Source organism: Perca fluviatilis, chromosome 17 (genome assembly GCF_010015445.1).
Source record: "Perca fluviatilis chromosome 17, GENO_Pfluv_1.0, whole genome shotgun sequence".
In the NCBI taxonomy this organism is placed as follows: Eukaryota; Metazoa; Chordata; class Actinopteri; order Perciformes; family Percidae; genus Perca; species Perca fluviatilis.
Window position 1 is genome coordinate 27919462 of NC_053128.1, and position 26435 is coordinate 27945896.

At 40.5% G+C, this 26435-nt stretch overlaps 1 protein-coding gene across 2 annotated transcripts in view; it reads right to left on the minus strand.

Annotated features, from left to right (window-relative positions):
- Positions 1-20026, minus strand: part of pde8b (phosphodiesterase 8B) — a 55404-nt gene extending 35378 nt beyond the window's left edge. The window contains exons 1-2 of one of the 2 annotated variants that reach the window (XM_039779687.1): positions 19315-20026; positions 5348-5404 (exon numbers count right to left, since the gene is read on the minus strand). In XM_039779687.1, the coding sequence (XP_039635621.1) occupies positions 5348-5404; positions 19315-19596 (339 nt within the window). In that variant the 5' untranslated portion in view covers positions 19597-20026. Of the gene's footprint in view, positions 1-5347; positions 5405-5521; positions 5885-19314 lie in introns of those variants that run through there. The other variant, XM_039779688.1, reaches the window with a different exon arrangement.
- Positions 20027-26435: the final 6409 nt, after the last annotated feature.

The window sequence follows — 26435 nt, forward strand, 5'->3', positions numbered from 1 at the left end:
CAAAAGAGCCTTTTTTGGCAAAAAAACAAGCAAAAAATAAATCTGTCTGGAGCCGCTAAACTCATTAAAGCCTTCCAGTTTTGGGGGATTTTATCCAGGTCAAAACTTCCTTTTAGGGAGAAACCTTGGACAGACCCAGGCTCTTGGTGGGCAGTTCTCTGACGTGCCGACTGAGGGTATGATGACTAGAAATAGAAGTTTTAGTAGTTAATGGCGTAGCAGGGCGTAGCAGGGCATAACAGGGCAGTGCAGGGCATAGCAGAGCGTAGCAGGGCACTGCAGGGCATAGCAGGGCATAACAGGGCAGTGCAGGGCATAGCAGAGCGTAGCAGGGCACTGCAGGGTGTAGCAGGGCATAACAGGGCAGTGCAGGGCATAGCAGAGTGTAGCAGGGCACTGCAGGGCGTAGCAGGGCATAATCCGTCCATTCATTAAATTCCCTCTTTTACTCCGATATTTTTCCTTTTTTAATGTGGAATCCATTTCTAGCCTAGTTAGACTGGCCACTGAGGATTCGGTCCTTTCGGCAAAAAAAATAAAATAAAAATAACTTACAACAATGATAGCTTAAACTAAAATAATAATAATAAATAAAAGAAATAGCTGTTATTTATTTCCACATAATTATTTTTGTCAAAGCCAGGGAGCCATTGGAGAGGGGCTAAAGAGCTGCATGTGGCTCCGGCGCCGCAGGTTGCAGACCCCTGATCTAGAAGATAATCTTAAAGTTTATTGATAATGGAAATAATCGTTAGTTGCAGCGTTATTTGTAACCTCAGCGAACGCTAGTGAGTGGACCTGGAGTTAAGATTATTTTGTCAAATTCAAGAATGAACTTTAAAGCTAAAATATTTTATTAAAGCCCAGATGAGTGTTGCTACACTCATACTGTATCATACTGTACAGGCTATAAATAAGCGGTTTTCCCTTCAACACCCATTCTTCCTTTGGATCTTTAGACCGTTGCAGGATTTTGGACATAAAGTATTCAAGGATTTAGTATACTGTTGGACTGCCAGAATGCTTTGAAGTTGTTTACTCTGCCGTGCATTGTATCTGGATTACTTTTAAGACACATCGTTCTTTTAGAAAATGACTACAATAACACCAAAGATGAGACTTTAGGCTGCATCAAAAGATTCTTTTTTATTATCGATTAATCTACTGATTATTTTCTCCAGAAAACCCGAAACTGAAACCAGTAATTAAAAATGTTTTTGCCAATTCATTTTCAGTTGCTCTGCTAATCAATTAATTGACTTATAGTTTCATTTTCATATTCATGTAACCTTTCTACATAGTGTTTGCATCCTGGAGGAAAAACAGTGGATACTAAAAAGGTTAAAGTCGCAGTGTAGATCTTTTTCAAACAAGATACATGAACGCTTCAGCTACACGTACGTGAAATTTAATGACACACAACATGTGAGTTACTTTACCTTCACTTATCTGTGCAATGAGCGAAACACATGAATCATCAGATAAGCTGAAGGAGGAGGTATCTGGAGAGCTTGAAACTCTCCAGGGCTGTGACGCAGTAACAGTAAATGTCAAGGAAAACTCACTATATATATAACTCTCTCCTGCAGAGCATTTTATCTCTCTCTTTTCATCTCTCCGTTCCAGTGGAAAGAGTGAAGCAGGAGAGCGGGCGGGTTAGGTCATGGATCCGGCAGAAGGCTGGAGGTACAACTTTAGGAGAGCTGTTTAAGGGTTTTATGGGGCATGAAACGAGGTCTTAGAAGGCTTTTTTAATAAAGACCCTGGTCCCTCCGACTGCCGGCACGCTGCCACATATTCCTGGTGCGATGTTATCTGGCAGGGTGGATAAGGAGGAGGAGAAGGGCGAAGGGACTGAGCAGGATACTGAACATGAGTGGCATGCCAGACCTCTCACATCACTGCGCTGGAGTTGTAATGGAGCTAAACTCAAAAACCCTTGGAGATCGGTCAAACCAGCACAGCTCTAACCCAAATTAAATCAAAGTAGGGCTGCACGATATGAGGAAAATATGTAACTCCGATTATTTTTGACTGATATTGCGATTGCGATATGATTCACGATTATGGAGGGAATGATCATTTGTGTATAAATATTTTCATTGAAAAAAAATATATATATATATATAAAAAATATATATATAAAAAATAATATATATATATATATATATATATATATAAAATTATATATATATATAAAATGATTATAGTCTGATTTTTGCAAAGAACTGTACAAAACAAAGGTTTTTTCTTAGGATCTGTAGGATACAATTTGTAGGCTGGGATGTTTCTGCAGCCGCACAATACTTCATTCAGAATGGTTTGACACATATTTTGTAGAGGTGGGAATCACCAGAGGACTCACAATATGATATAATCACAATATGATATGATTGCGATTTGATACATATTGCAATATTCTGCGATATATTGCAGTGTATCACCTTTTTTCAAACTTTTTCCAATTTCAAATGATGTCCCCAAATGGAAACTTTGTCAACATCTGTTTTATCTAAAAAGATACATTTCTCTGTTTGATCATCTCACTTCAATTTTATTGCTGCAAAATGGGATTGTCAAGCAGACAAACTGACCAACACATATATAAAAGATGGATACTTGGTGTTTGTTTATCGATACAGCATTGCAACAGAAAATATCGCGATACTATGCTGTATCGACTATTTCCCCCACTACTAATATTTTGCCTTTAACAAATATTGTGACCCCCCCACCACACCCCCTCTATTTGAATATTGCAGTAGTCCATATTGCGATTTTGGATAAAACTGTGATTAATTGTGCAGCCCTAAATCAATACACCTAATTAAAGCAGCTGAATCCTAAGGTAGGAACTGGCAGAACAGAGGAGTGCTTTGTGGTATCTGCATGTCAGGCAGCTGGTGACCTCCAGGAACTTACATAAGGATAAATCTGACTAGCACATGGCCTAATCCTTAACCAGAGGATGAGCGCAGACAATCCCTGACTCAGCCCCTACCTAACCTTGCAACATAGCCAAGAACCTGAGAGGCGAGATCTCAGCAGGACTTACACCACAGAGTATAAACAAGGTGTCTGCAGGCAACAAATACAATATCCGCTCAAAGCCATGGATGTAAAGTTAATGAAAGTATGCTCAGCTCAGCAAATAGGTCATACAGTGTAATGTCTTTTATACTATTGATTTCAGTTTTGGGCCATTTTCCAATCTGGGTTCTTAAAATCCAGAATGGATCTTTGTCTCTATCATATGAAACTAGAAGACCTAAAGAATCCATTGGTACCAACTGTCATTCTAGCTTGTTGGGAAGGGGGGTTAAAAAACGCTCAAAAGATAGAAGGCCACATTTTGGCGAGAGAAAAACTGGCATGGCCATTTTAAGAGGGGTTCCCTTGACATCTCACCTCAAGATATCTGAATGAAATGTCGCTCAGTACTCTGACTGTAGAGTCTGTACTGTAGAGCTGCACTTTATTGTGTTGACTGCTGTAGTGTGTTCATGTTAAATAAAAAGTGCATTAATGTAACTGCTTTGGGGTCAATTCTTAAAGTGCTCATATTATGCTAATTTTCAGCTTCATAATTGTATTTAGAGGTTGTACCAGAATAGGTTTACATGGTTTAATTTTCTAAAAACACCATATTGTTGTCATACTGCACATTACTGTAGCTCCTCTTTTCACCCTGTGTGTTGAGCTCTATGTTTTAGCTACCGATTGAGGCATCACACTTCTATTCCATCTTTGTTGAGAGTCGCACATGTGCAGTAGCTAGGTAAGGACTACTAGCCAGTCAGAAGCAGAGTATGAGGGTGTGCCATGCTAGCAGCTAGGCGAGTAGTGTGATTTTGTTCATCGCATGTTCGTCTCTGAAGTAAAGGCTGGACTACAATAGAGCTGTTTGGAGCAGTTGGTGAACAGTGTTTTCTGTTGGAGATGGTAAGTCCCTTTGGGGGGGACTTTGGGCTTTTTCACTTTGTAAACCTATAACATGCACAAAAAAAGATATATGACACAATCATAATATGAGCACTTACTTTTAATAATGCACCAGGTCAGAGGGAACCTTGTACAATTGTAGAATCGCTTTCATATTCAAGGAAAATTGGTTTTGCAACTGAAATATCCAAAAATCGACATTAAGTCAATCAGAATTGAATCGGGAAATCAGTGGCGATATCCAGCCCTAGTATTTATACATTAATTCATGAAACAAACTAGGGGAAATATTCTTCAAAGCATAGGTTCACTGTTTTTCAAGAGGATATTTTGTACTTAAAGACTAACTTTGGGAGATATCCTCTTGAAGCCTCACTTAGCTTCACATAAACTTTTGAATTTTCTTGCACAGAACAAAGACTTTTTTTTGGTCCCACATCCCTTATACTGGAATCACATTATGAAAGGATCTCTTGATATCCAGTATCAAGTAAAACCTGTTTCAGTTTTCATATTGGCACCTTTCCTTTAAGTTTGTATTATTAGCTTATGTAAACATCATCCTAGATAGGGGTGAGTTAGGATAGGAGGATCCAAGATAGGAGGTGAGTTACCACTAGAAAGTTAATGTTTCCCTTTAGAAAGCTCATATTTCCCAATGTGACCCGAACATAGCACAGGAGTACAAACAGTCTTATTGGTCACTCCCTTGTTTAAATGGCAAAGTGTATGTAACTAGGTCCTGTATAAACAACTGGAGATTTGAAAGTAGGAGAGTTGCACTGATAACATTTTCAAATCCTATTTCCATTCAAATGTTGGGGATTGTTTTATTTCTATAGCTGCATATTGAGTGCTACATTTCTATTGACCTGAAGAAAACAAAGCATACAAAACTAGGGAAGTAACTAAAATCATCATTATTCATGTAGAGCTGAAACAATTAGTTGATCGACAGAGAAATAATCGGCAACTCCTGTATGTTGATAATCAATTAATCGTTCTAGTCATTTTTCAAGCAAAAATAGTGGAAAATGCCAAATATTCTTTGATTCCAGCCTCTCAAATGAGAGAAAGTACTGCTTTTCATTGTTACATATCAATGTAAAACTGATAGTTAGACATTCACAGACATTTCGGCTCTGCAAAGTTGTAATGGGAATTTGACAATTTTTGGCGTTTCATATCCTAATAGATTAATTGGTTAATCATTAAAATAATCTGCAGATTAATCGATATCGGTATAATAAAGGTTGCAGCATTATATACATGAAAATATGTCAAGGAAATTCAACCTGGTCAAATGCAGTTTATCAAGCAATACAAAAACCAGCTTCTTGTGTTTGAACATCAGGTCTCCCAAAACATGACAAAAGTAACATGATCCCAGACGTCGGTTTCTTACCTGAATGGGCTCTTGAGTCAGTCTCATAGGTCCGACACATTCTTCTGTAGATGAAACCTGCAGGCAACAGATGAGACGACGTGTGAATAGCTGTCACAAACCAAACACATAACACACACAAAGCAACAAAAACCAAACACACACAAAGCAAAAGAAGCTGTGAACACTTCTTACCATTTTTTTTCTTGCACGACCTGTCTGTCCCTGTTGCACTTCACCACCTTTAAGCTTCTCTCGTACCTCCCTCTTTGTTTTAGGAGTCCATGCAGCAATAACACAAGTATTTCCTTGTAAAACAGAAACAGCCTCCTAATACAACAACTATCTGGGTTCTTTTACACAGATTTTGTGATTGCCTTTTCTTACGCTTTAGACGTAGCTATAAAACATGTAGTGGAGCGGTCCACTGCAAACCTCTTTTAGAAGGTATTAGCAGCCACCTGCATACTGAACTCACAGGTTTACTTGCATAATCCCACTGCAGGAGCATCTGAGCTGTATGCATGTGAGTGTTTTACGCTCCCTGCCTGGGCAGCTTCAGCCGGCCTCTTAACCCCATGCTTTGAGCATACGTACGCAAACACATGCTTACAGCACACTTTAAAACACACGATGAATCAGCGTTGTACCGTCTCATAGTAGACACCACTTCATCTCTGTGTGTCATACCCAGGAATTAACCATCAGGGCTATTTTAGAGTGAGTAAGTTATTTATTTTTTTATTGAACAATCTTTGTTAGAACATGTGGTTTTTGCCGCCGACGTGTTCGTAAACACACACTCATAATGTTCGAGATTAACTTCTCCTTCCAGCTGAAGACAAACATCCATGAGGCATCCACAAAAACAGAAAGAAAGGGGTGGGGGGGGATTTCAGGTAATTCTGCTAGAGGCAGCTTCATGATAACGCTTGCAACGCACAAACTCTACTTAAGCTTCTGTATGACTAAAGCAGTGAGGTAGACACGGGATGGTGACTCAACCTAACGTCAGTATTATTTGTCAGTGGTAATTAGGTTGAAAGGTGGACAAACCTTAACCCGCCAATAACATGCATCTGGGTAACATGCATCTACGTTGCTTCAATAGAGCAATATAATACTAAGAAATTGAGTGGGGAAACAGCACTGCTGAAGCATAGAGAGTAACTCAAGAAGCAGGTGTGAAGGCTGTTTATGATGTCTGTATGCTGTTAATGCAAACTTATACAGGTTTGTATGTGTTGGAGGGTAATTGCTCTGCGTGCTCTACATGCAATTTATTTTCATGAGTCTCGCTTTGCCAGACCATCCGCCAAGGCACTGCGGAGGAGGGTCTGGCTAGTCCACACAGCATTCCGGGATGGGAGAAAAACGTGCTCTGGTTTACTGGCATTTTTAAACCAATCGTCATGGGTGGCGCTAAACTCTGCACGGAGCCGCTGCCAAATAGCCTCGGGAAGGAACTTGTTTTGGTGGAACGTTCAAAAGTTGTTTTAGTCGTGCAAGAAAAAAATCTGATTGGACAGATAGTCTAGCTAGGTGTCTGGCTTTGCCATGAACAGATCGAAGGAGCAGTTAACCATAGTCTTCATGAATCCACTGGAGTTTAAAATTCCAACACAAAGAAAGCAGAAGGAAACGAACGTCGGCAAAAAGACGTGCATCCGGCGGAATTTCCTGCGGCACCAGAGCAATCCCGGAAGTGGAACGTTGTGGTTATAGACTATATTTTCATTAAATTGGAAGACTTGTTGTCCATTTAAACATTTTGTTTTGCTCTGAGTTTAAAAGCTACAAGAGCATATCACAGTTATGGCGCTTCTATTATTACTATTACTATTACTATTGATCTAGCAAGAGATGACCCCATTGAGTTGATCTAGTAAGAGATGACCCAAGGGATTTGATCTAGTAAGAGATGACCCAATGGAGTTAATCTAGTAAGAGATGACCCCATGGAGTTGATCTAGTAAGAGATGACCCAATGGAGTTGATCTAGTAAGAGATGACCCCATGGAGTTGATCTAGTAAGAGATGACCCAATGGAGTTGATCTAGTAAGAGATGACCCAAAGGAGTTGATCTAGTAAGAGATGACCCAATGGAGTTGATCTAGTAAGAGATGACCCAAGGGAGTTGATCTAGTAAGAGATGACCCAATGAGTTGATCTAGTAAGAGATGACCCAAGGGAGTTGATCTAGTAAGAGATGACCCAATGGAGTTGATCTAGAAAGAGATGACCCAATGGAGTTGATCTAGTAAGAGATGACCCAAGGGAGTGCTGAACCAGAGATCCACCAAGCCAGTAAGAGAGGCAAGCAGCATCTAGGTGTTCAGTGTTGAAGGCAAAAGAATCGTTGTTGAGTGGTGCAGTGACAACAAGAAGCACAGATTTCAAAGATGTCAGAGCGTGGTTGAGGGTTGAGCTTCATGAGAAAATGAGTAACTGTGTTTAACTTGAGGACGACACAGCCAGATGTGAAACAGAACAGGAAGAAAGCAGTGGAAATGGGGCCAATACAGTAATTACTGCTAAAGGAACAATTTGGAGAGAGATCAGTCAGTGGAGTTAAGACTGTGATGGAGGAAGTGTTGGGTGAAGCTGTCATACTGTAGGAAACCATCTCTTCTTAGAGTAGGTGACAAAATCCTAAAAGAAAGACAGGAAGGGGAAATAGATGAAGGGAGATTTAGGAGTACACAGACAAAGGGACTCACAGTTAAGATGAATGGTAGAAGCAAGATGGATGGAGGTGGAACATAATGAGTTGGTATTTTTGTTTTCAGTTATTCTGAAACTGTATATTCACATTAAACAAATACACAAGATGGAGTAGTTTATGAATCTCAATGGGAATTCGCACTGTTACAGAAAACTAGTCTATATCCACGACGTTCCATTTCCGGGATTGCTCGGGTGCCGCAGGAAATTCCGCCGGATGCACGTCTTTTTGCCGACGTTCATTTCCTTCCACTTTCTTTGTGTTGGAATTTGAAACTCCAGTGGATTCATGAGGACTATGGTTAACTGCTCCTCAGATCTGTTCATGGTAAAGCCAGACAGATAGCTAGACTATCTGTCCAATCAGATTTTTTTCTCGCACGACTAAAACAACTTCTGAACGTACACATGTTCCACCAAAACAAGTTCCTACCCAAGGCTATTTTGCAGCAGCTCCGTGCGGAGCTTAGCGCCGCCCATGATGATTGGGATTGGTATAAAGAAATGCCAATAAACCACAGCATGTTTTTCTCCCATCCCGGAATGCTGTGTGGACTAGCCAGACCCTCCAACGTAACGCTGTGGAGGATGGTCTGGCAAAGCGAGACTACAGCAAGATAAATAAATAAAAAAGCGAATAAAAAGCTAAATTGTCATCAGACAATAGCCGATGGGTTCCGAGAATACATTTCGGTCAATGTGTTTCGCCTCTTTTGTTCTATAAATGGACTATTTACCTGCATGCAACCAAAGCACGCTCAAACATGAGATACCAAAATCTTGTCCCGTTGCATTCATATGCAGATATCTGTTATCTGATATAGAGATTGCACAACATACTGCAAAAACACTCAAAAAGGTAGATAAGCAATACAATGCACATAAATGAAAAAACATTTTTTTTCAACTATCAATGTAACTAATCTGAAACTAGAACTGTAATATCTAAATATTTACAATAATAAATCCTGGTAAGATGCTGTACATCGGTAGTGCAAGTCTGATGCATGTTGTACATTAATCTTTTTGTATTGTTTTGGCAAAACATTAATAATGTTGACCCTGGACACCATCTGTTTGACCTGCTGCTGCCCTCTGGTAGACGCTTCAGGTCCTTTAAATCACAGACAAACAGCTTCCATCGCAGAGCCACATGAGAACTGAACACTGCCAAACACCAACACCGACTGTCTACACTGACTGTCGGCATTAGAATACTTACAGCTACATTCCGACCTCCGTACGTTATATATAGAACACAGCACGGATGTTTACATTCCAACGGCACCTTTGTATAGTCTTTGTGACATATTACTTGTATTATAGGGTCATTATAACTCAGAGAATGTGTAATATCCCAGCTGTTAGATTAGATTTTATAGGTCAAAGCAGATTCATTTTTTTTAACATACATAATATATATTTTTCTCTATTTTTTATTACTGTTTGGTATGTGTGAATGCACCATCAGGATTATGGCTTAATTTCGTTGTACAATGTTGTGAAATGACAATAAAGTAATTCTATTCCAATGGCTGAGACAGGTCTACTGATAAAAAGTATTTTACTGTATAGCTGCAATGATTACGTTTTGGAACTACAGTTCCCATAATGGGGGATGTAAAGAGGAAGTATAATGTTGCCATGGAGTCAGTGGGATTATTTGTTCAGATTTGTTTACTTTTTGGCAAATTTGCATCATTAATAGAACGCCAAATTAGCTTTTAGCAGCTCCTGTTTGTAAGGTACCCATGGATGTACAGACAACTATAACTGGATTACTTTGATACAGAAGAAAACTTGAAAACTGAAATTCATAGGCAAGTTCTGCAGTCATAAGAAGCCTCTTTTTCTATGATTTCTAAACAGATTTAAGGACGTTTATTTGAGATGGACATCGGAGATAATGATATTCTCAGGAAGTGTAAGGGCCCTTGGTCCATTCAGCCCTCCAAAAGAACTTGTTCACTTGCGCACATGTGAAAGGGACTCAGACCCCTCTGGAAAAAGACGTACGCAGACCTCCTTTGGAAGTGGTCTGAGTATGGTTTGCTTCAAGTCCACGTTGCGGTTCTCTTCACCTGTGAATTGTGCACGCAACACGCTTCAGGTTTCTTTCTCCTTTTGTCAATGTATTTTAGCCATGAGACCCCATCAGAGCTGAAGTGGAACAGAAAGAGAACAGAGTCCTCTTTCAAGTGAACTGACAATGTGAACGCAAAAAGAACGGAGTCCCTTTTCTGTTGGTCCACTTTTTGGTCCACTTTAAGAGGACTGAGTTTGGTTCCTTTAGAGACGAGTATATGTGAAAACACCCTTAGTCACAATGAATCTAAAAATATATGCATCATGGCTGTGTGTTTGATTTGACTGAGCTGTGTGTGACAGCCACTGCTGCCACTAAAAAAGGGTTTTGTTAAACGGGCAAAATCAGCAGCCAAACTACAATAACTAACTTGTTTCTTTGCCTCGCATCTCTCCCTCTGCACCACCACTTTAACTCAGTTTGTAAAACCTCTGACTTGGATCTTCAACTAATTGCTAACTTTCTAAAGCTTTTCTTGCTTTGGACCTGTCGTCCTCTTTGAGTCATTCCAGCTCATTCTATTGTTTTTGTGAAGCACTTAGTAACGTTGGCTTTGAAAGGTGCTGTATAAATAAACCTCTAATTACTCACTGGGGCCCAGGTACTGTACATCATGTCATTGCATATACTGTATACACATTAGGATACAGATTAAACATTGCTTTCATTGTGGAGGCCCGCTTCACCATTTCTTTGCAGTTTATTCTTCAGAATGTGATTAACTCAACAAAGTTATATGTTTAAATGTATTCGTTTGAAGGTGTTTTCACTGTTTACAATTATGTTAGATTATAAAGATGACAAGTGAGTTTACATTCTGGCTGGAGAACAGAAAGAGTCGTTTACACTTACAGGCCAATGTCTAATCATTTTTGAGTAAGTGACAAAGAGGGGTGTATTCCTCATCTAGACTTGACCCTGCGCGGCTCTTACGTTGAACCTCAACAAACTGTTTAAAAATCAGAAATGATACAGTATGACGTCATTGTGGCTTTCAATGGGGGGTCTTAAATATTCTGATCCTGTGCATTAGGTCCCTTTCATCTGTATCCTGCACCACACTGAAATGTTATTTGATTTATTTTGTATAATGCCAGATAAATACCAAGCAGTCAGCTTTTACATCATTGTTTGCAGCAGGCCATGGTGTTCAATGGAATCACAGTCCTTGCAACAAGGCCTCGTCTAATCTGCGGTGCAGGTGGCCTTTTGTAGGGCCTGGATGGACTTGAGGTCAGCCTCAGTCTGCACCCTGCTACTGGCATCTTCCTTATTCTTTAGCCCTCTTACCACAGCATGAAGTCACGCTAAGCTCATGCTGATCAACTGATATTGTGAAGTGTGTTAACTTTGTCATGTGAGCAGGCTTCCTGGCTGCAACCTTCAAACATGATGTTCACGCTACCAATAATAGCACACTGTAGAGGACATTATTATTCATAGTAACAGCAGTAGATTCAATCCCTCTTTTTTATTATCTTTTCTAACATTCACTGTTGACAATAAGTTAAAATTCTGGTACAAAGCTCTCGATCCACCGGCCAATTTTCGTTCCTACTCTCACCTACGGTCTTGAAGGCTGGGTTATGACCGCAATAACTAGATCTTGGGTACAGGCGGCTGAAATGGGTTTTCTTAGAAGAGTGGCTGACGTCACCCTTAAGTGGGATTTATGGTTTTGCCGAGGCTCCACACAGAGCTTTCGCCGTAGCCTGAAGTTTATACTTGTGCATTGGTGTGTGCGTCGATCTCTTTAAGAGAATAGCAGGGCCGGCATGTGTGTGTGTGTGTGTGTGTGTGTGTGTGTGTGTGTGTGTGTGTGTGTGTGTGTGTGTGTGTGTGTGTGTGTGTGTGTGTGTGTGTGTGTGTGTGGTAGAGTGAGCGAGAGAGTGACGGCGATTAGCTTCGGGGCGAGTACTCTAGAGAGGCATAGTGGGAGAAACAAAGTGTCTGCCCTGTGCTTTCTGGCCATGGTCGGAAATCTGTAGCAGTAAAAGTTAACCCTCTCCTTGATTTCATGTTGTTTATGGAAAAGAACCAGGAAATGAGTAGGGGGAAATGCGACGCTACTAAGCCACGGCCAAGCGGACCAATCAGAGTTGTTGCGGTGTGCGTCGCTGCGACGTGTAGTTAAATCGTTTGAGAGGTGCACATCAGGCTACGGCGTAGGGTCCGTACCTATGTACGGACCCATGGCATTGATATAACGCAGAAGCATAAATTGGCCTTTAGAGAGACTGAGGAGCTCAGTCATCTGTGAGGAGCTTGGAGTAGAGCCACTGCCCCTTTGCGTCGAAAGGAGCCAGCTGAGGTGGAGGCCAGAACCCCTGGGGGCCTCACTAGGGAGGTGTTCAAGGCACGTCCAGCTGGGTGGAGGCCTCAGGGAAGACCCAGGACTAAGTGGAGAGATTATATCTTCACCCTGGCCTGGGTAGGCTTCGGGATCTCCCAGTCACAGCTGGTTAATGTGGCTCGGGAAAGGGAAGTGTGGGTCCCCTGCTGGAGCTGCTGCCCCCGCGGCCCGATCCCGGATAATCGGATGACAATGGATGGATAGATGGATGGACGGATGGTGCCAATGAGCTCCTATACAGTGCTAACACATTCTACTCTGCTTTATTAGATAATGTACACTGATTGTGTTTCGCCTGCTAACCCACTAAAAGTGACCGACATTGCTCAAAGTTCCTCGCACAACATATAGGCCAATAAAGCAGCAAGAAATTGCACTACAAAAATGCTGATGATATGTTTGTGGTGATTTAGAAACAGTGTCTCAATTATAAGGTAAACATATCAGCTCCTCATCAGCGTGTTAGCATTGTTATTGATAAGCATGTTAGCGTGCATATATTAACATTTAGCTCAAAGCCCCGCAATAGCTACAAGTACAGCCTGACGGCGCCACTACTGCAAAAAGTCTCACTTGGGACATATGTTCACAATTCTTAAATAACCAAATTTAATGTATACTTAAAGGGTATACTAATGTTTGATTATGTTGTATGTAGGACTGTCAATCAATTAAAATGTTTAAATCAAGAATATTCGCATGATAGTCCATTGCTAACTTGTGAATAATCGCCCATTTTTTATCTGTTCTAAATGTAAACTCTCAAACAATGCAGTGTCAAACATCCAGTATTGTTCGGGCTCTTGTCCAAATATGGCAAATCAGCTCACTGGCTGGCATGGAAAATAAAGAAGTATTGTTAAGACGTATACTTTCAATCACTCACTTATGACTCATTTTTGAATGAGTGTCCAGGCTAATTAGATTAGATAATACTTTATTCATCCCACAATGGGGAAATTCACTTGTTACAGCAGCAGTTTTTCCACAATAAAAACAAACCAACAAACAACCAAACAAACAAACAACAGACAATGTGCAAAAAGTACTGAGTGAATGTAAAGTGGCATTATATAAAAAGTATTTTAAAGTAAAGTAAAGTGAGGTGGCCATAGTGCAAAAAATATTGTAATGTAAGTAAGTAATTGACATGAAATTAGATTGAATAATATGTAAATAAATAACATAGCAAAAGTAATTTACCATAATATAAATGATATTGAAGTGTGACCATAATAAAAGTAATATTGAAAAAGTAAGTACTCAGAATGGAAAAATATAAATACAGATGGAAAAATATAAATACTGACGGAAAAATATAAATACAGATAATAACAATAAAGATATACATAGAGCCATGATGAGTGGTGGGTAATTGAAACAGGAACAGAAAACTACAACATTCCTGGTGAATACAATTCTGCTCGACTCTTTTTATATTTATCTATCCGAGTTGATATTGGCTGTTAGTCCCTCAACTGCGTTGCATGAATCTCGTTTGGAAACCCCCCCAAAAATCTGCAGCATCCGAATACGTCTCAAGAAATCAAATCCACCGTTTGAGGGGCAGGACTCACTTGCCCTCAAACATTTAAGTGCTGCCATCCCTGGTACTGATCATTGTGATGCACTACATTTCAAAACTACCAAAAAAGAGCATGGAAACCTGACTGTGCATGATAAAAATTCTAACTATGCTCCAGTGAGATAACATGCATGTAAACACACACCTACGGGAACTTCTTCGCATGTAAACAGTTGTCCCGGTCCAACAGTCAAACTATTTTCCACTTCACAGCCTGGTTGACATTCCTGTTCTCACACACCCCCGTCTTACATCCAAAACTCAGACTGCCTGTGTCCACACTCAACAGCTTTCTCTGAAAATGTTGCTCCAAACAATGTGCGTTCAGGTTACTGCTTTGACGTTGTTTTCGTAAAGATCTCCATCAATCAACACTCAAACGCTGAAACAATAGTAACCCTGGCAAAATCTCTTAATCATAAATGCTCGCTGTTGACCAGTTTAACCGTTATTGCCTAGCTGCTGTACAAAGGGGACGATAAAACTGTAAAACTGACTGTAAGAAAGTCATTTTTAATAACTGGAACTAGTTTAAAATCTTCTGTACTGGCAAAAAAAAAAGAAAAAAAAGAAATCTGAAATAAAAAGCAATTAGGCTAAATGACAATTTAATAACCATTAGCATCATTACTGATGACAAACGATGCGAACTTCCATCCATTTACAGTCAGACTGTCTACTATTAAACACTGATAGCAGATTCTTAAGCATGCTCCAGCAAACAAAGGCCTGCATGGCCTGAGGAAGGCTGCGGTTGGGTCCCGCCTACCAATGACTGGGCAGGATTTTGGATTTTTTTCCAACACTGGCATTTAAAATGATGCTCACAGGGAGGGTACCAGCAACACCGCTCCCACAACTGTGTGAGAAGACAGACAGTACATCAATGTTTTTCCCCAAGATTATTCGCACACAGAAACTGTAAGAAAAAGATAACGTTTTCAGATTTTTCTGGCATAATGTGGAGGTACAAGCACAAGGAATAGTTACGTCACGTACCCTACGGGATACCACTGATGTGTGTAAACAAGTGCAATAAACTGAGTGTATGATGAGGATAAATACGTAAGTGCATGAGAGAATACGATGCCTGTACATCACGAAGGTTACGGGCTTTGCGTGCACTCAGTTTTGGTATGTACATATCATAGAAATAGAATAGGGAAATAGAACGGTAAGTAAGATGCCATTCGATGACAGCGGCCAATGTTTATGTGTTGTTGTTTTTTAGGTCGGACTCTGAAAAAACAGTCCTCTAGAAAATGCTGCTATTGCAGCTGCTAATTCAGAGAAGAAGCCACGAGGCTCGTTCGAGATGAACTGTAAAGTAGACGAGAGCAGGCGGCAGCAGCCGGGGGCGGGGACAAAAATCCGCTCTCAAGTCGGACAGTTATCCAGCTGATTCCAGCAGCCTTCAGGCTGAACAAGAAGTGACAGAAACACTGTGGTCCAATTTAATTAAATGTTATCAGACCCATATATCTGCTACTACACAGTCTCCAGTTGATTTTATTATGACAGAGTAGCTCTCAAAATTCTCCACATGTGATCTGTAGCTGATTTTAATTAACAACACACTGTAGATGATCCATAATCTGAACAGATTTAGTCTCTCTGACTTCTAAACATAACTATCAGCCACACAACAGGTGTTCTGTACAGAATCAGCCTTTAAATCAGACAAATCACAGTTAAAATCCCTCCGATTCAAAATCAATAAAAAGTTTATGTAAAACGTCATCATGTTGAGTCGATTCTGAACCAATCAGCTGTTCGGTCAGCTGAGAGGCCGGCGTTTCCCAGCATGCACTGGGTCCGCCTGCGTCCGCCTGGCTCTTGCAGTTGGTGAAAAGCAACTGCGCTGCCTGCGTCTCAGAACTGCGGGCGCCTTGGTCTCGTGAGGTTATCGTTGCCCACGTGTGCATGACGTCAGAGCAAGTCGGGATCAAGTCGGACTCAAATCTAACCGCCATGCATTGGGCGGCGATCGCCGGTGATCGATTCTGCGCAGATCTGGCTCATCTCGAACGAGCCTACTGACTGGACACAACCCTTGCATGACGTAAGAGGTCAAAGGGTGTCGTTTGCACGTGTGCATTTACATTTTATTTATGTTTAACAAAATGTTTGTTGGGCTTTGTAGCCTAAGTATTGAAATATTATTGTCTTTGAGTAGGTAACTTAAGTTGAGCATCAGGCTAAAGGGGCTTTGGAAACAGTTATTTTTCATGTGAAAGAAGGATATATTAAAGGTTGTTTTATAAATTTGTATGATGGAATTCGAGAGGATAAGTTTTTTTTTCATTTCTTTTTCAAAACACAGAAGCTGTATTGTTAATGATCATTGAACTTTTGTGCATCTAAACCATAGACTATAATATTAATGGACAGTGCATGTGTGACGTCACCCAGTGGTTTGTGGAGATCTGCTATATGTCGTCGAGTTTGCCGTTACGGGCGCGCAGCCAATCCTGGTTGCGGATCCTCCTGCTGGAATTCAGATAGAACGCAGGTAGCACTTCGCCGAACCGGATGCGTTGTCCATTAATATTAACAGTCTAATAATTCAGGCGCTCTCTTATAATTCCGTGACTGTTTAAGAGGCTCTAGGGGATCTCTGATCTCTGTACAAGCCACCAGCATATGCTCCTTCACATGCAACTGTTCACACTCCTTCCGTACTGACCTGAGGGGTAAACAAATGACTTGTGCATATAACACACACACACACACACACACACACACACACACACACACACACACACACACACACACACACACACACACACACACACACACACACACACACACACAGGAGTATGATCAACACCATGGCAGATTATCCAAATCCTGCAGGGAATGCCAGAAGGGTTTAATAATAACTAGAATTATTGATACTCTCTCATTCTATGGAGAAAGAGGGGAACTGAGGAAGAGCTTAGGAACAGGACACACAGGGCACACACAGACACAGACACACACACACACACACACACACACACACACACACACACACACACACACACACACACACACACACACACACACTTAACTAATGACACAAATCTATAAAACCTATTAAATTGCTGGACCTAAATATTATTGGGGTATTAATTCCAGCTGCTGATGAGAAGCATCCTGTTAGACTAAATATTTACATTCAATCCAGTTACTCATATTGTGCCAATTTTATTCCATATTAGGACCAGAGGAGACACGTCTCATAAATTAATGAAATGTGAGAATTAAGGAGCATGGGACTGGTAGGGCCTCTGAAGGCTAAAAGCTCAGTCCAGAAGTATATTAATTACATCATATTTATTAAAAATACCAATTAATGTCAGTTTTTTAAACCATCAGGTCAAAAAAGTATAGTTTGGCAAAATCAAATCGTACAGAAAAGGGTAAAACAATCATATAATAGGTCTATTTTATTTTGTAAATCTAGGCCTGAATGGGTTAATCTATTCTAAGGGTCTGATGACAAGATCATCTGCTACACTACTTCTTAACAAAACACAGCTATATCCTCTGGGGTTCGATCATAAATATGAAGAAGTATCTGTTCACATGCTCCCCCATGAGAGGGATCCATCAACAAGTAAAAAGCACACAAAAGATATGAAAAGACGTGTACACAAATTCCACAACTTTATGATCTTTGTACAGAGGTTCTGATTCCCCATATGAAAACTGCTGCTGACAGACAATAATCATTCTTAGTTTTCACACTAACTTATTATTACTTATTAATTTGGTTTATTACGTTAAGAGCATCTCCCATGACAACTTGACTGTTGACAAGACATAAAAAATCTTAACTAAAGGTCCACTTATTTACCACTTAAATCATGCAGACCGCTAATTTGTCATCACAAATATGTGGTTGGAACTTTTGGAAAAAAGCATCTCCCAAGACGAATGTAATGAGCTATTTAACTAAATAACACTTTTTTTTTTCTCTTTATGGCTTCATCATTCTTATGTTAATAGCTTATTATGCACGGGGTTTCCTGTGCAACACCGGACAGTCTCCCAGCTAGTTTGTTATACTTTTAGCTGTGAAGCAGAGCTGTCAGGGCCATAAACTGTCCTGTGTTGTAAACTGAATTTAAGAGTTGTCAAACCACAGATGATCCTTTGACACTTGGCCCTGTGAGGCACACTTTCTCTGCGTTGTTGCTTAAGAACGAAGAAAAAAGTTGGATGCACATATTTGCTCATCTGACAATGTATTCTGTTTCTGGGAACTTTTGCCTGGGGCTGCACTTAGAGATAATAAACATTAGTCTGTAAACAGGCTTTTGTTATAGCACACATGAGAGGGCTGATAGTGCAGAGAGTGCAAAGGGAATTCTGGGACAACTTCACCTTCAGCACACCGGCAACTTATTAAAGTTGTTCTTTATAAAACAAGTTTGGATGGAAACACTTTACCTCCTACAATTGATTGATTGACTGATATGTAATGGTTTGTTGTTATTGTTAGCTGGTATTTCATTTTAGTTGTAAGCAGATAAAAGTGTTTATTCATATATGTATTAACGACTGCAACTCCTCATGTGAGCGCCCATAGCAGAGGCTGGTGTATAAACAGAAGGGAATATAGTAGTCATCATAATATCAAATGTCTTCATATGAGAAGTTAGAATTGTTTAAGATGCCGTTATATTTGCTGACAACTACAATATAGTGTGTTATAAATGGGGAGAGGGTTACAGTAAAAGTGTTAGCATTTTTGAGCTGCCAGGGTAGAACTGGACATGCATCTGTTTTATTGTTTACAGTCAAATGGGTCAGAGCTAAGACTAACTGCACAGCATTCGCATTAAAGGAATAGTTCAACCTGTTGGCCCACCTGTCATTTATTCCATGCACCGTTGGGGAAACAATGAGAGTAGCACAGTGATAGTGCGTGCCAGTGATAGCAGATGTAGGCTATAGCCAATTCAATTCTCATCACTGTTTCACACTGGTGGCTGCAGAGACGGATTGGTGAAGGCAGTGAATGAGAGGAGACTGAAAGAACTCAAGTCATTACTAATTAAAAGCACCAAGCAGAAGGCTTGGGCCTCGAACAAACAAACAAACAAACCGACAAACCGACAGGCCTCCTCACGTGTGATTTCCACTCACGAGCCGGTGATGCTGCTGTGACTGTGCCAGCAGCATCACCGTGTTTGGCTCCGTTATTAAACGCTCCCCGGCTGTATGTAGGCTACACAGTATATAGCCGTACCTTGACGCTGGTGTGGCTGGTCTGCGTCTCGGCCTCGATGCGGATGTGTCCCCCGCTGTTCTCCTTGCGATCCCGGCACGAGTTGTTGCGCGAGTGGCGGCTCTGGTAGGCGATCACGGAGGGGATGGTCTCGGCCGCATCGCTCTTGATGAAGAGCCCGTGGAGCGTGGCCGCGGTGCCCTGGGAGATGGTGGTGGTCTGGTGCGGCGAGTTGGATTCGTCCGAGTCTCGGCAGTAGATCACCCCGCTCTGAGAGACGTGGATACTGGGAGCGCAGCCCATACCTCAGCGGCGACGCGCCTCCGGAGCCAGATCCCAGACAATAAACACCGACGCTTTTTGGGTACCAGCTTCCTGTCGTCCACAGCTGCCTGCACACAGGCTGCCGTTTTTATCCGGGCATCGGCTGCGGGCTCGAATCGCTCTTTCCTCCACACACCTTCGTTTGAGTACATTAAGAGGGGGTGTGTGGGGGGAGGGGGGCATGCGAGCCGGGAATCCGGTTCGTCCTCAGGCTTAGCTCTATTGCAGGATCTTGGATTTCGATGTCATATTCAGGACAAAAGGTGTTTCAGGCTTGAATCTAAACCTCACTGATGACGGCCCACCCGCTAGCGCATCTATGTGACTAATGACTAAAATGACTAAATGGACTAAACCACCCGGCAGCTCTTCATAACCTCTTTATCCGGATTTGTCTCTCCGCTCTTCCTCTGTGACATGTTTTATGAAATATCTCCTGTCTTTAGTTATTCTGCTTGCAGATCATTGGCCACGGTCCATCTCCATCTCTCTCTCTCTCTCTCTCTCCTCTCTCTCTCTCTCTCTCTCTCTCTACATCACACTAACATTATATCACTACTTTATGTCCATCATGACCCCTCTGTACATCCCCCGAGGCCATGCCCTGACTCCAGGGGTCAGGCTGAATGCTAAGAAGCAATGGAAGCTCGATGAAAAACCACTTCCCACCCTTCTTCTTTAACTTCTATTGTAATTAAATGTATTGATAAAAAGATACTGAGATAATCTAATTTGTTTTGCCAAAAGTGTGCAGCAGTCCAAGTGTGTGTGTGTGTGTGTGTGTGTGTGTGTGTGTGTGTGTGTGTGTGTGTGTGTGTGTGTGTGTGTGTGTGTGTGTGTGTTTGTGTGGTCGTGGAGGACTCGGGCTGACCTTTGACATCTGACCTTTGACAATGCAGTTAGGAAGACATTTTGTCGATTAAAATCGATTAACTGTTTGGTCTATAAAATGTCAGCAAATATAAGACATTATAAAATGACATATAAAAAATAAATAAAGCAGATCCCACAAGGGCATAGAATAAGTCTAAGGGCGTTTTCACACCGGTAGTTTGTTTGCTTTGGTCCGAATCAGCTGATGAGTTTGTCAATAATAATCAGACATTGTTTCGCGAGGGACGTTACTATGTCTGCTCTGCCACTGAGACTTCGCTCTGCTCTGCCGGTGTCTGTCTCCCAACTTTTGCGGCGGCTCTTTGACCACGGAGATGCGAGTGGCGGATGGCGAGCTTGGCTGCAGTCTATTTCTGTGAGAGAAACATCGCAAGCGGCTACAGTTTGCATGCTCTGCCGCATCGCAGATTGCAAAGCACACCTGAGTAGAGGAGCCGTTGAGCTCAGACTTGTGGCTGAACAGTCGGTGCAGTTCGAGGTCGGATCACGTTCTCACCACAAACTAACCGCTCCAGAGTAAGTTTGAAAGCGCACCGAGACCACCTCATCAAGCAGGTCTCTTTTGGTGTGCACCCGAGTGCGATTGCCGCAATGACACCTGCCCAAATGTACCGCACCAGCGGGGCAAACAAACTCTAGTGCGATTCAACCAAAATAAATGAGGCAGGCCCTTAGGCTATACTGATTGCACAAAGTATCCCTTAAATCATTTGGTTTACCGCAGGTGCTTCGCCATTTTTACGAACCCCAAGTAGACGTCTTCAAATTGCTTGTTTTGTCTGACCAAAACCCAAAGATACTCAGCTAAATATCATACATGACAAAGAATGAACTCAAAGAATGACTTGACTCTGCAGCTCCGCACAGCGTTTTAGCATCTTTTAGCCCATTGTATTGTTTTTTACAGCCCACAACTTCACTGTTTTGGTCTCACCGATCTCATCAGGCAGCTATTTACCGCTATAGTCTGGTTTACCGGATGTACGTATAAAGATTGCCCCAATCCGGCACGTGATGGCAGAAATGCTGCTCTCCTCCCATTATCTCTGCTAGCTATTCTGCATGGGCAACATCGCTGCATCCACGGCTTGGCACAATATAAACAAGAGAAATACAAACAATGATATACCAGAATCATAACTCGCGCAGCCAGACATTTCCGCAGCGCTGACAAAGCACTGTGGAGAATCTTATTCAAATTCTTAGCTAAAAGATCCGATAAATCCACGGTGCGCTACCTGCTCAGCGCCAAACAGCAGTTAGCCACTAGCTGGTGAACATAGTGGAGCATTCAGCAGCTAAAGAGTCAGATCTTTTTCATAGGAGTTCGTGGAAAACAATAACAGAGCTAAAAGAGGGTGAACATTGGACTGACATTCATCTGGTGAACACAAACACGACTCCAAATGTATACGTAAACATTCACCACATAACTTTAAAGACAGTGTTATGTTTGCAGGTTGTTTCTGCTGCCCTCAAGTGGACAAAAACATTTAAATACACTCGACTAGTGCCAAAAAGTTTTTTTTACATCGTCAACCCAAGTGGACCTTTTTTTTTTTGCTTATTACTGATCTATAAAGCATAAGAAATTATGTATTAACCATTTATAAACTTAGTTACAATGTATAGGCCCTTTAGAAAGTATCTAACTTTAGAGCTGTTAAATATCTCCTGTACATCACAGGGAACGCTGGATCAACATGCCTCCCTATAGACACAGTTCATCTGTCAGGACATTATGTGTCACGTGTTTAACTAAACACTTATTAAAAAGAAGTAATTCAACACTGCAGGCCTGGCTTGTGTGCAGGTTGGGATTTTAGCAAAGCATACAATTTCAGTGAGTGACACTGAGGAGACTATCAGAATCACTTCATCCACAGTTTAACCACATAAATATAGAGAGTTGATTTATTGACTCTCCGGGGATCCCCTGAGACAGATACTTTGGAAATAACAGCTGGAAAAGTTGTCCTAAGACTTTCTATAACTCCAGTGTACAACATGAAGGAGGGAAAGATCACAGAAGTGGAAAGTAAGAACTAAGAACATGTACTCAAATACAATTCTGAGATACTGGTTTTATACTACTTGAGTATTTCCATTTACTGCTACTCTATACTTCTAATGCACTACATTTCAGAGGGAAATATTGGACTTTTTACTGCATCACATAACAGCTATAACTACTTTACAAATTGAGATCTTACATACAGAACATGTGATTTGCTTATAAAATGAGTCATGAGATTAATACAACTTAACGTAAGAAATAGCTCCACCTCGACCAGCTACGACATTAAAAGGCTAAAAATACTCCAGTGATATGGTATATTACAGTTTAACATTGGCAGGGGCCAATTTTTCTACAGTGAGTATAGTTTTACTTTCGATACTTCAAGTACATTTTGCTAATAACACTTAAATGTTCTTTAACTTAATGAACATGCAGGGATGTTACTTATACTGGAGTTTATACTATATAATATTGCTACTTTTACTTAATTAAATGATATAAATACTTATTTCACTTTAAGTATAAACTAATTTCACTCTAAGTATGAACTTATGTCTGTGTGGTTATTTGTATTCCAGAGCACTGATACTTCTTTAACACTTCAGCACTATTAAATGATCTCCTGTTGAGACTGCAGACAGCCCCCTGGTGGCAGTCCTCAGATATTTGGTGCTCAGATTGTTTTAAAGCACGTCATTAATTTACAGGCTGATGTATCTAAAATATCCTCATACATGTCAGAGTTTGCCATCACAGCTATTAGCTTTATGCTTCGACACCCAGATGTTAGTTGGCAGTCTTGGCAAACCACAAATGTCTGCAAGTATACACAACACACAATAAACTATGGCCACACAACAAACTATATTAACTAACCTTGATAATGGGAGTCGCACACATTAAACCACCTGCTGATAAATCTTTTCCAAATGTGCTTTTTTTTCTAGAGTTATATAGAGCTTTAGAGTTGTTGCATATCTTTACATATTTCTCAGTCCACAGAACACAAAGAGTAATGCAAATACACTTTCATTAATTATTAGGACTATAAAGATGGAAAAGAATGATAAAAAAAAGTTTCACCATTACTTTTTTTTTAAAAGTAATGGCTTTGCTTGGATTTATGCTCTAAAATAGGCCGTTGTATTTTTTCATGCCATCTCTACACACTCTCTCGTCCACATTCTCTACTTTTTTTTTGCTCCTTAATGAGTTGTAAGTTAAAGACAAGAAGTGTGGCAGTGGTTTAGGTGTGTAGGCTTTTGTTAATTATTCCGAAAATGAATGAGGCCTATTTAGAAACTATATAGGCCTATAAAAAGTTCAATGAGAAGCGTAGGCTATATTGCAGTTTTTCCACAGAAAGAACGAAGCAGCACTCAGTTTACCGCAGTAAGCTCCTACCTTTTGTGGTCCATTGGGAAATAAAGCACTTTCCTCTGATGATAGTCCACTCATGTCTTAAAGCCACGGAGTTTTGTCCTTCAATATAAAATCTAAATAACGAGTAACATACACTGTTTACATTAAACATAGGTCTGCATATGTAATACTGTACTAATAACCGCGTTAATAGCTGCCGAGATACGCGGTGTCCCACAGGTACCTAGCGGTGGATAGTTAGTTCGATTTCGGCCTCTGAACTTCCAAACCCTCTCGGTTCAAACTGCACCGTCCGGCAGGCTCGGTGTCCGTGCGGCCCTAGTGTCCTCACAGTACGGCAACAACGTGAGAACAGCGGTGGGTGAACTAGCCTATTCAGATCATATTTTAAGTAAAAAGTATAGAAAAGAAACACTTTAAATACAAGTCAAAGTCCTGCATCAAAGTACTTTGTCAGCTAAATGTTTAGTGTAGCCTGTTATTTAGGCAATTTTGTTATTATTGATAAACTGACATTTTAAAAAGAAAGCTACAATATTATCCTCAAGGAACAGTAGGCCTACTGCTACTTTAAAGAATGTATGAAATATGTATAAGAAATATATTTAAAAAAATACAAGTAGCCCAAAAATGACTTTGCTAAAAAAAAAAATCAGTTAAATGTAGGCTATTATGAGTAAACATGACAGCATTAGCCTACATCTTAAAAGGGAAAGGCAAAAATTGTATACGATGGTATAACTATCCTTTTCAGACTATTTATTTTTGACAGCACAGCTCAAGATGGACATGAGAAGAGGAAGAGAGAGGGAACGACATGCAGCAAAGGGTCAAGTTACAAGTCGGAGTCGAAACCGCGTCACAGGAGGCAAGACATCGGAAGATGGGGCGAACACTCTACCAGTTGAGCTAAAACACTGCACCGTTTCTTCACGGCGCTTTGCAGAATTTAGATTGTTCTATTAGTACACAACTACCTTCCTCGGTCGTCTTATAGAAGCAACAGCACATAAACACATGGCAAAGCAGACAACGCACTGTAAACTCCAGTGCAGCTGTAGCCACAAACACACATATCACAGCAAAAAGATAGACTGCGGTTTCTGCACATGATGGGCGACTCACCTTTCGGAACGTGAGTCGAAGTCCTCTAAAATCTGCTCCAGGTTCATTTTTTTTTTCCATTGCCAAAGTCCCCTGAACGTCTCTGTCCCAGTATAACCCACAAACACTCCTCACTGAAGGTAAAAGTTCCTCAGTGAAGTCAACAGGCATTTATTTTATTTTATTTTTTTGGCATTTAGCACGTTAGCCAGACCCAGAACGCACCTCTTGGTGACGTGAGTTAATATTGTGGGTTTGGTTGGATTTGCCTTCACTTAGGCCTGCTCCGCCGGGTGGAGAGTTAAATCAGTGACAGCTAAAAGGACATTACAGAGATTGAAACTTGATATTGAATATTCTTGCACTTTCTGTGAACTAGAAGAAGAAACAATCTGTCATTTGTTCTTTCACTGTATGGCTCCTAAAAATTTTTTGATTGATGTTCAACATCTTATAAGAAGGAAAACTGGCCAGTTAATTCAATTTGAGGATAAATACATTGTTATTTGTTTTGAAGGCAATGAGATGGACAAAGATATTGTCTATTTTGTACAGTTAATTTTGTTATTGGGAAAAATTCCACATTCACAAGAAGAAATGGGCGGACTCCAAGCCAAACTTTGAACACTTTATTTGAAGATCTGCACCAATATGGCAACACTTTAAGAGACATTAAAAATAACAAGGCGATTAAGACTGATTTTGTGTTTGATAAATTTGTCATGTACCAATGATACATTTGATTTAATGCCTATTGCATTTCCTATTACCTTTATTTTATAAATTTTTTTACATATATTTTCTCTGTGCACCTCTAGTATTGACTTTTTGTGTATGTACATACTAAGATAATATAAGATAAGATAAAACGTTATTGTCTGTTCACAGAAAACATTTTCTTGCATCGTCTGCTCCAACAGTCAACAGATAACATTAAAAAAACACAAGCATAAAAAACATTAAAAAAAAACACCTTTCCGTCACCCCACACACACACACACACACACACACACACACACACCTGATCTAAACATAAAATATTTATGCTGGCGATGTACCTTTGTTCTTCAAACAATAATAACAACAAAAAAAGAGTTAAATCAGTGATTAATTAAGGTAGACGCAATATTTCTGTTTGTTTTTTACAGCAATGCTCAACATCCTATTGAGATAAAAAGAATAAGTAAAAGTAAAAGTACTAGTCCACTGATTTTTTAAAATGACTCAAAAAGTAGGCTACACAAAAAAAATGTTGTTATAGTAACAATAGTAAATGTAATATGTTACTTCCACCCCTGATTTGATTTTAATGTTTGAAGCAGGTCAAGTTATGTATTAGTATCATATTTGATAAGACCAGCATGTATTTTGGGTGCAAACTCCTAATCTGGAAAGTATTCCGCAATGGTGAAAAGTA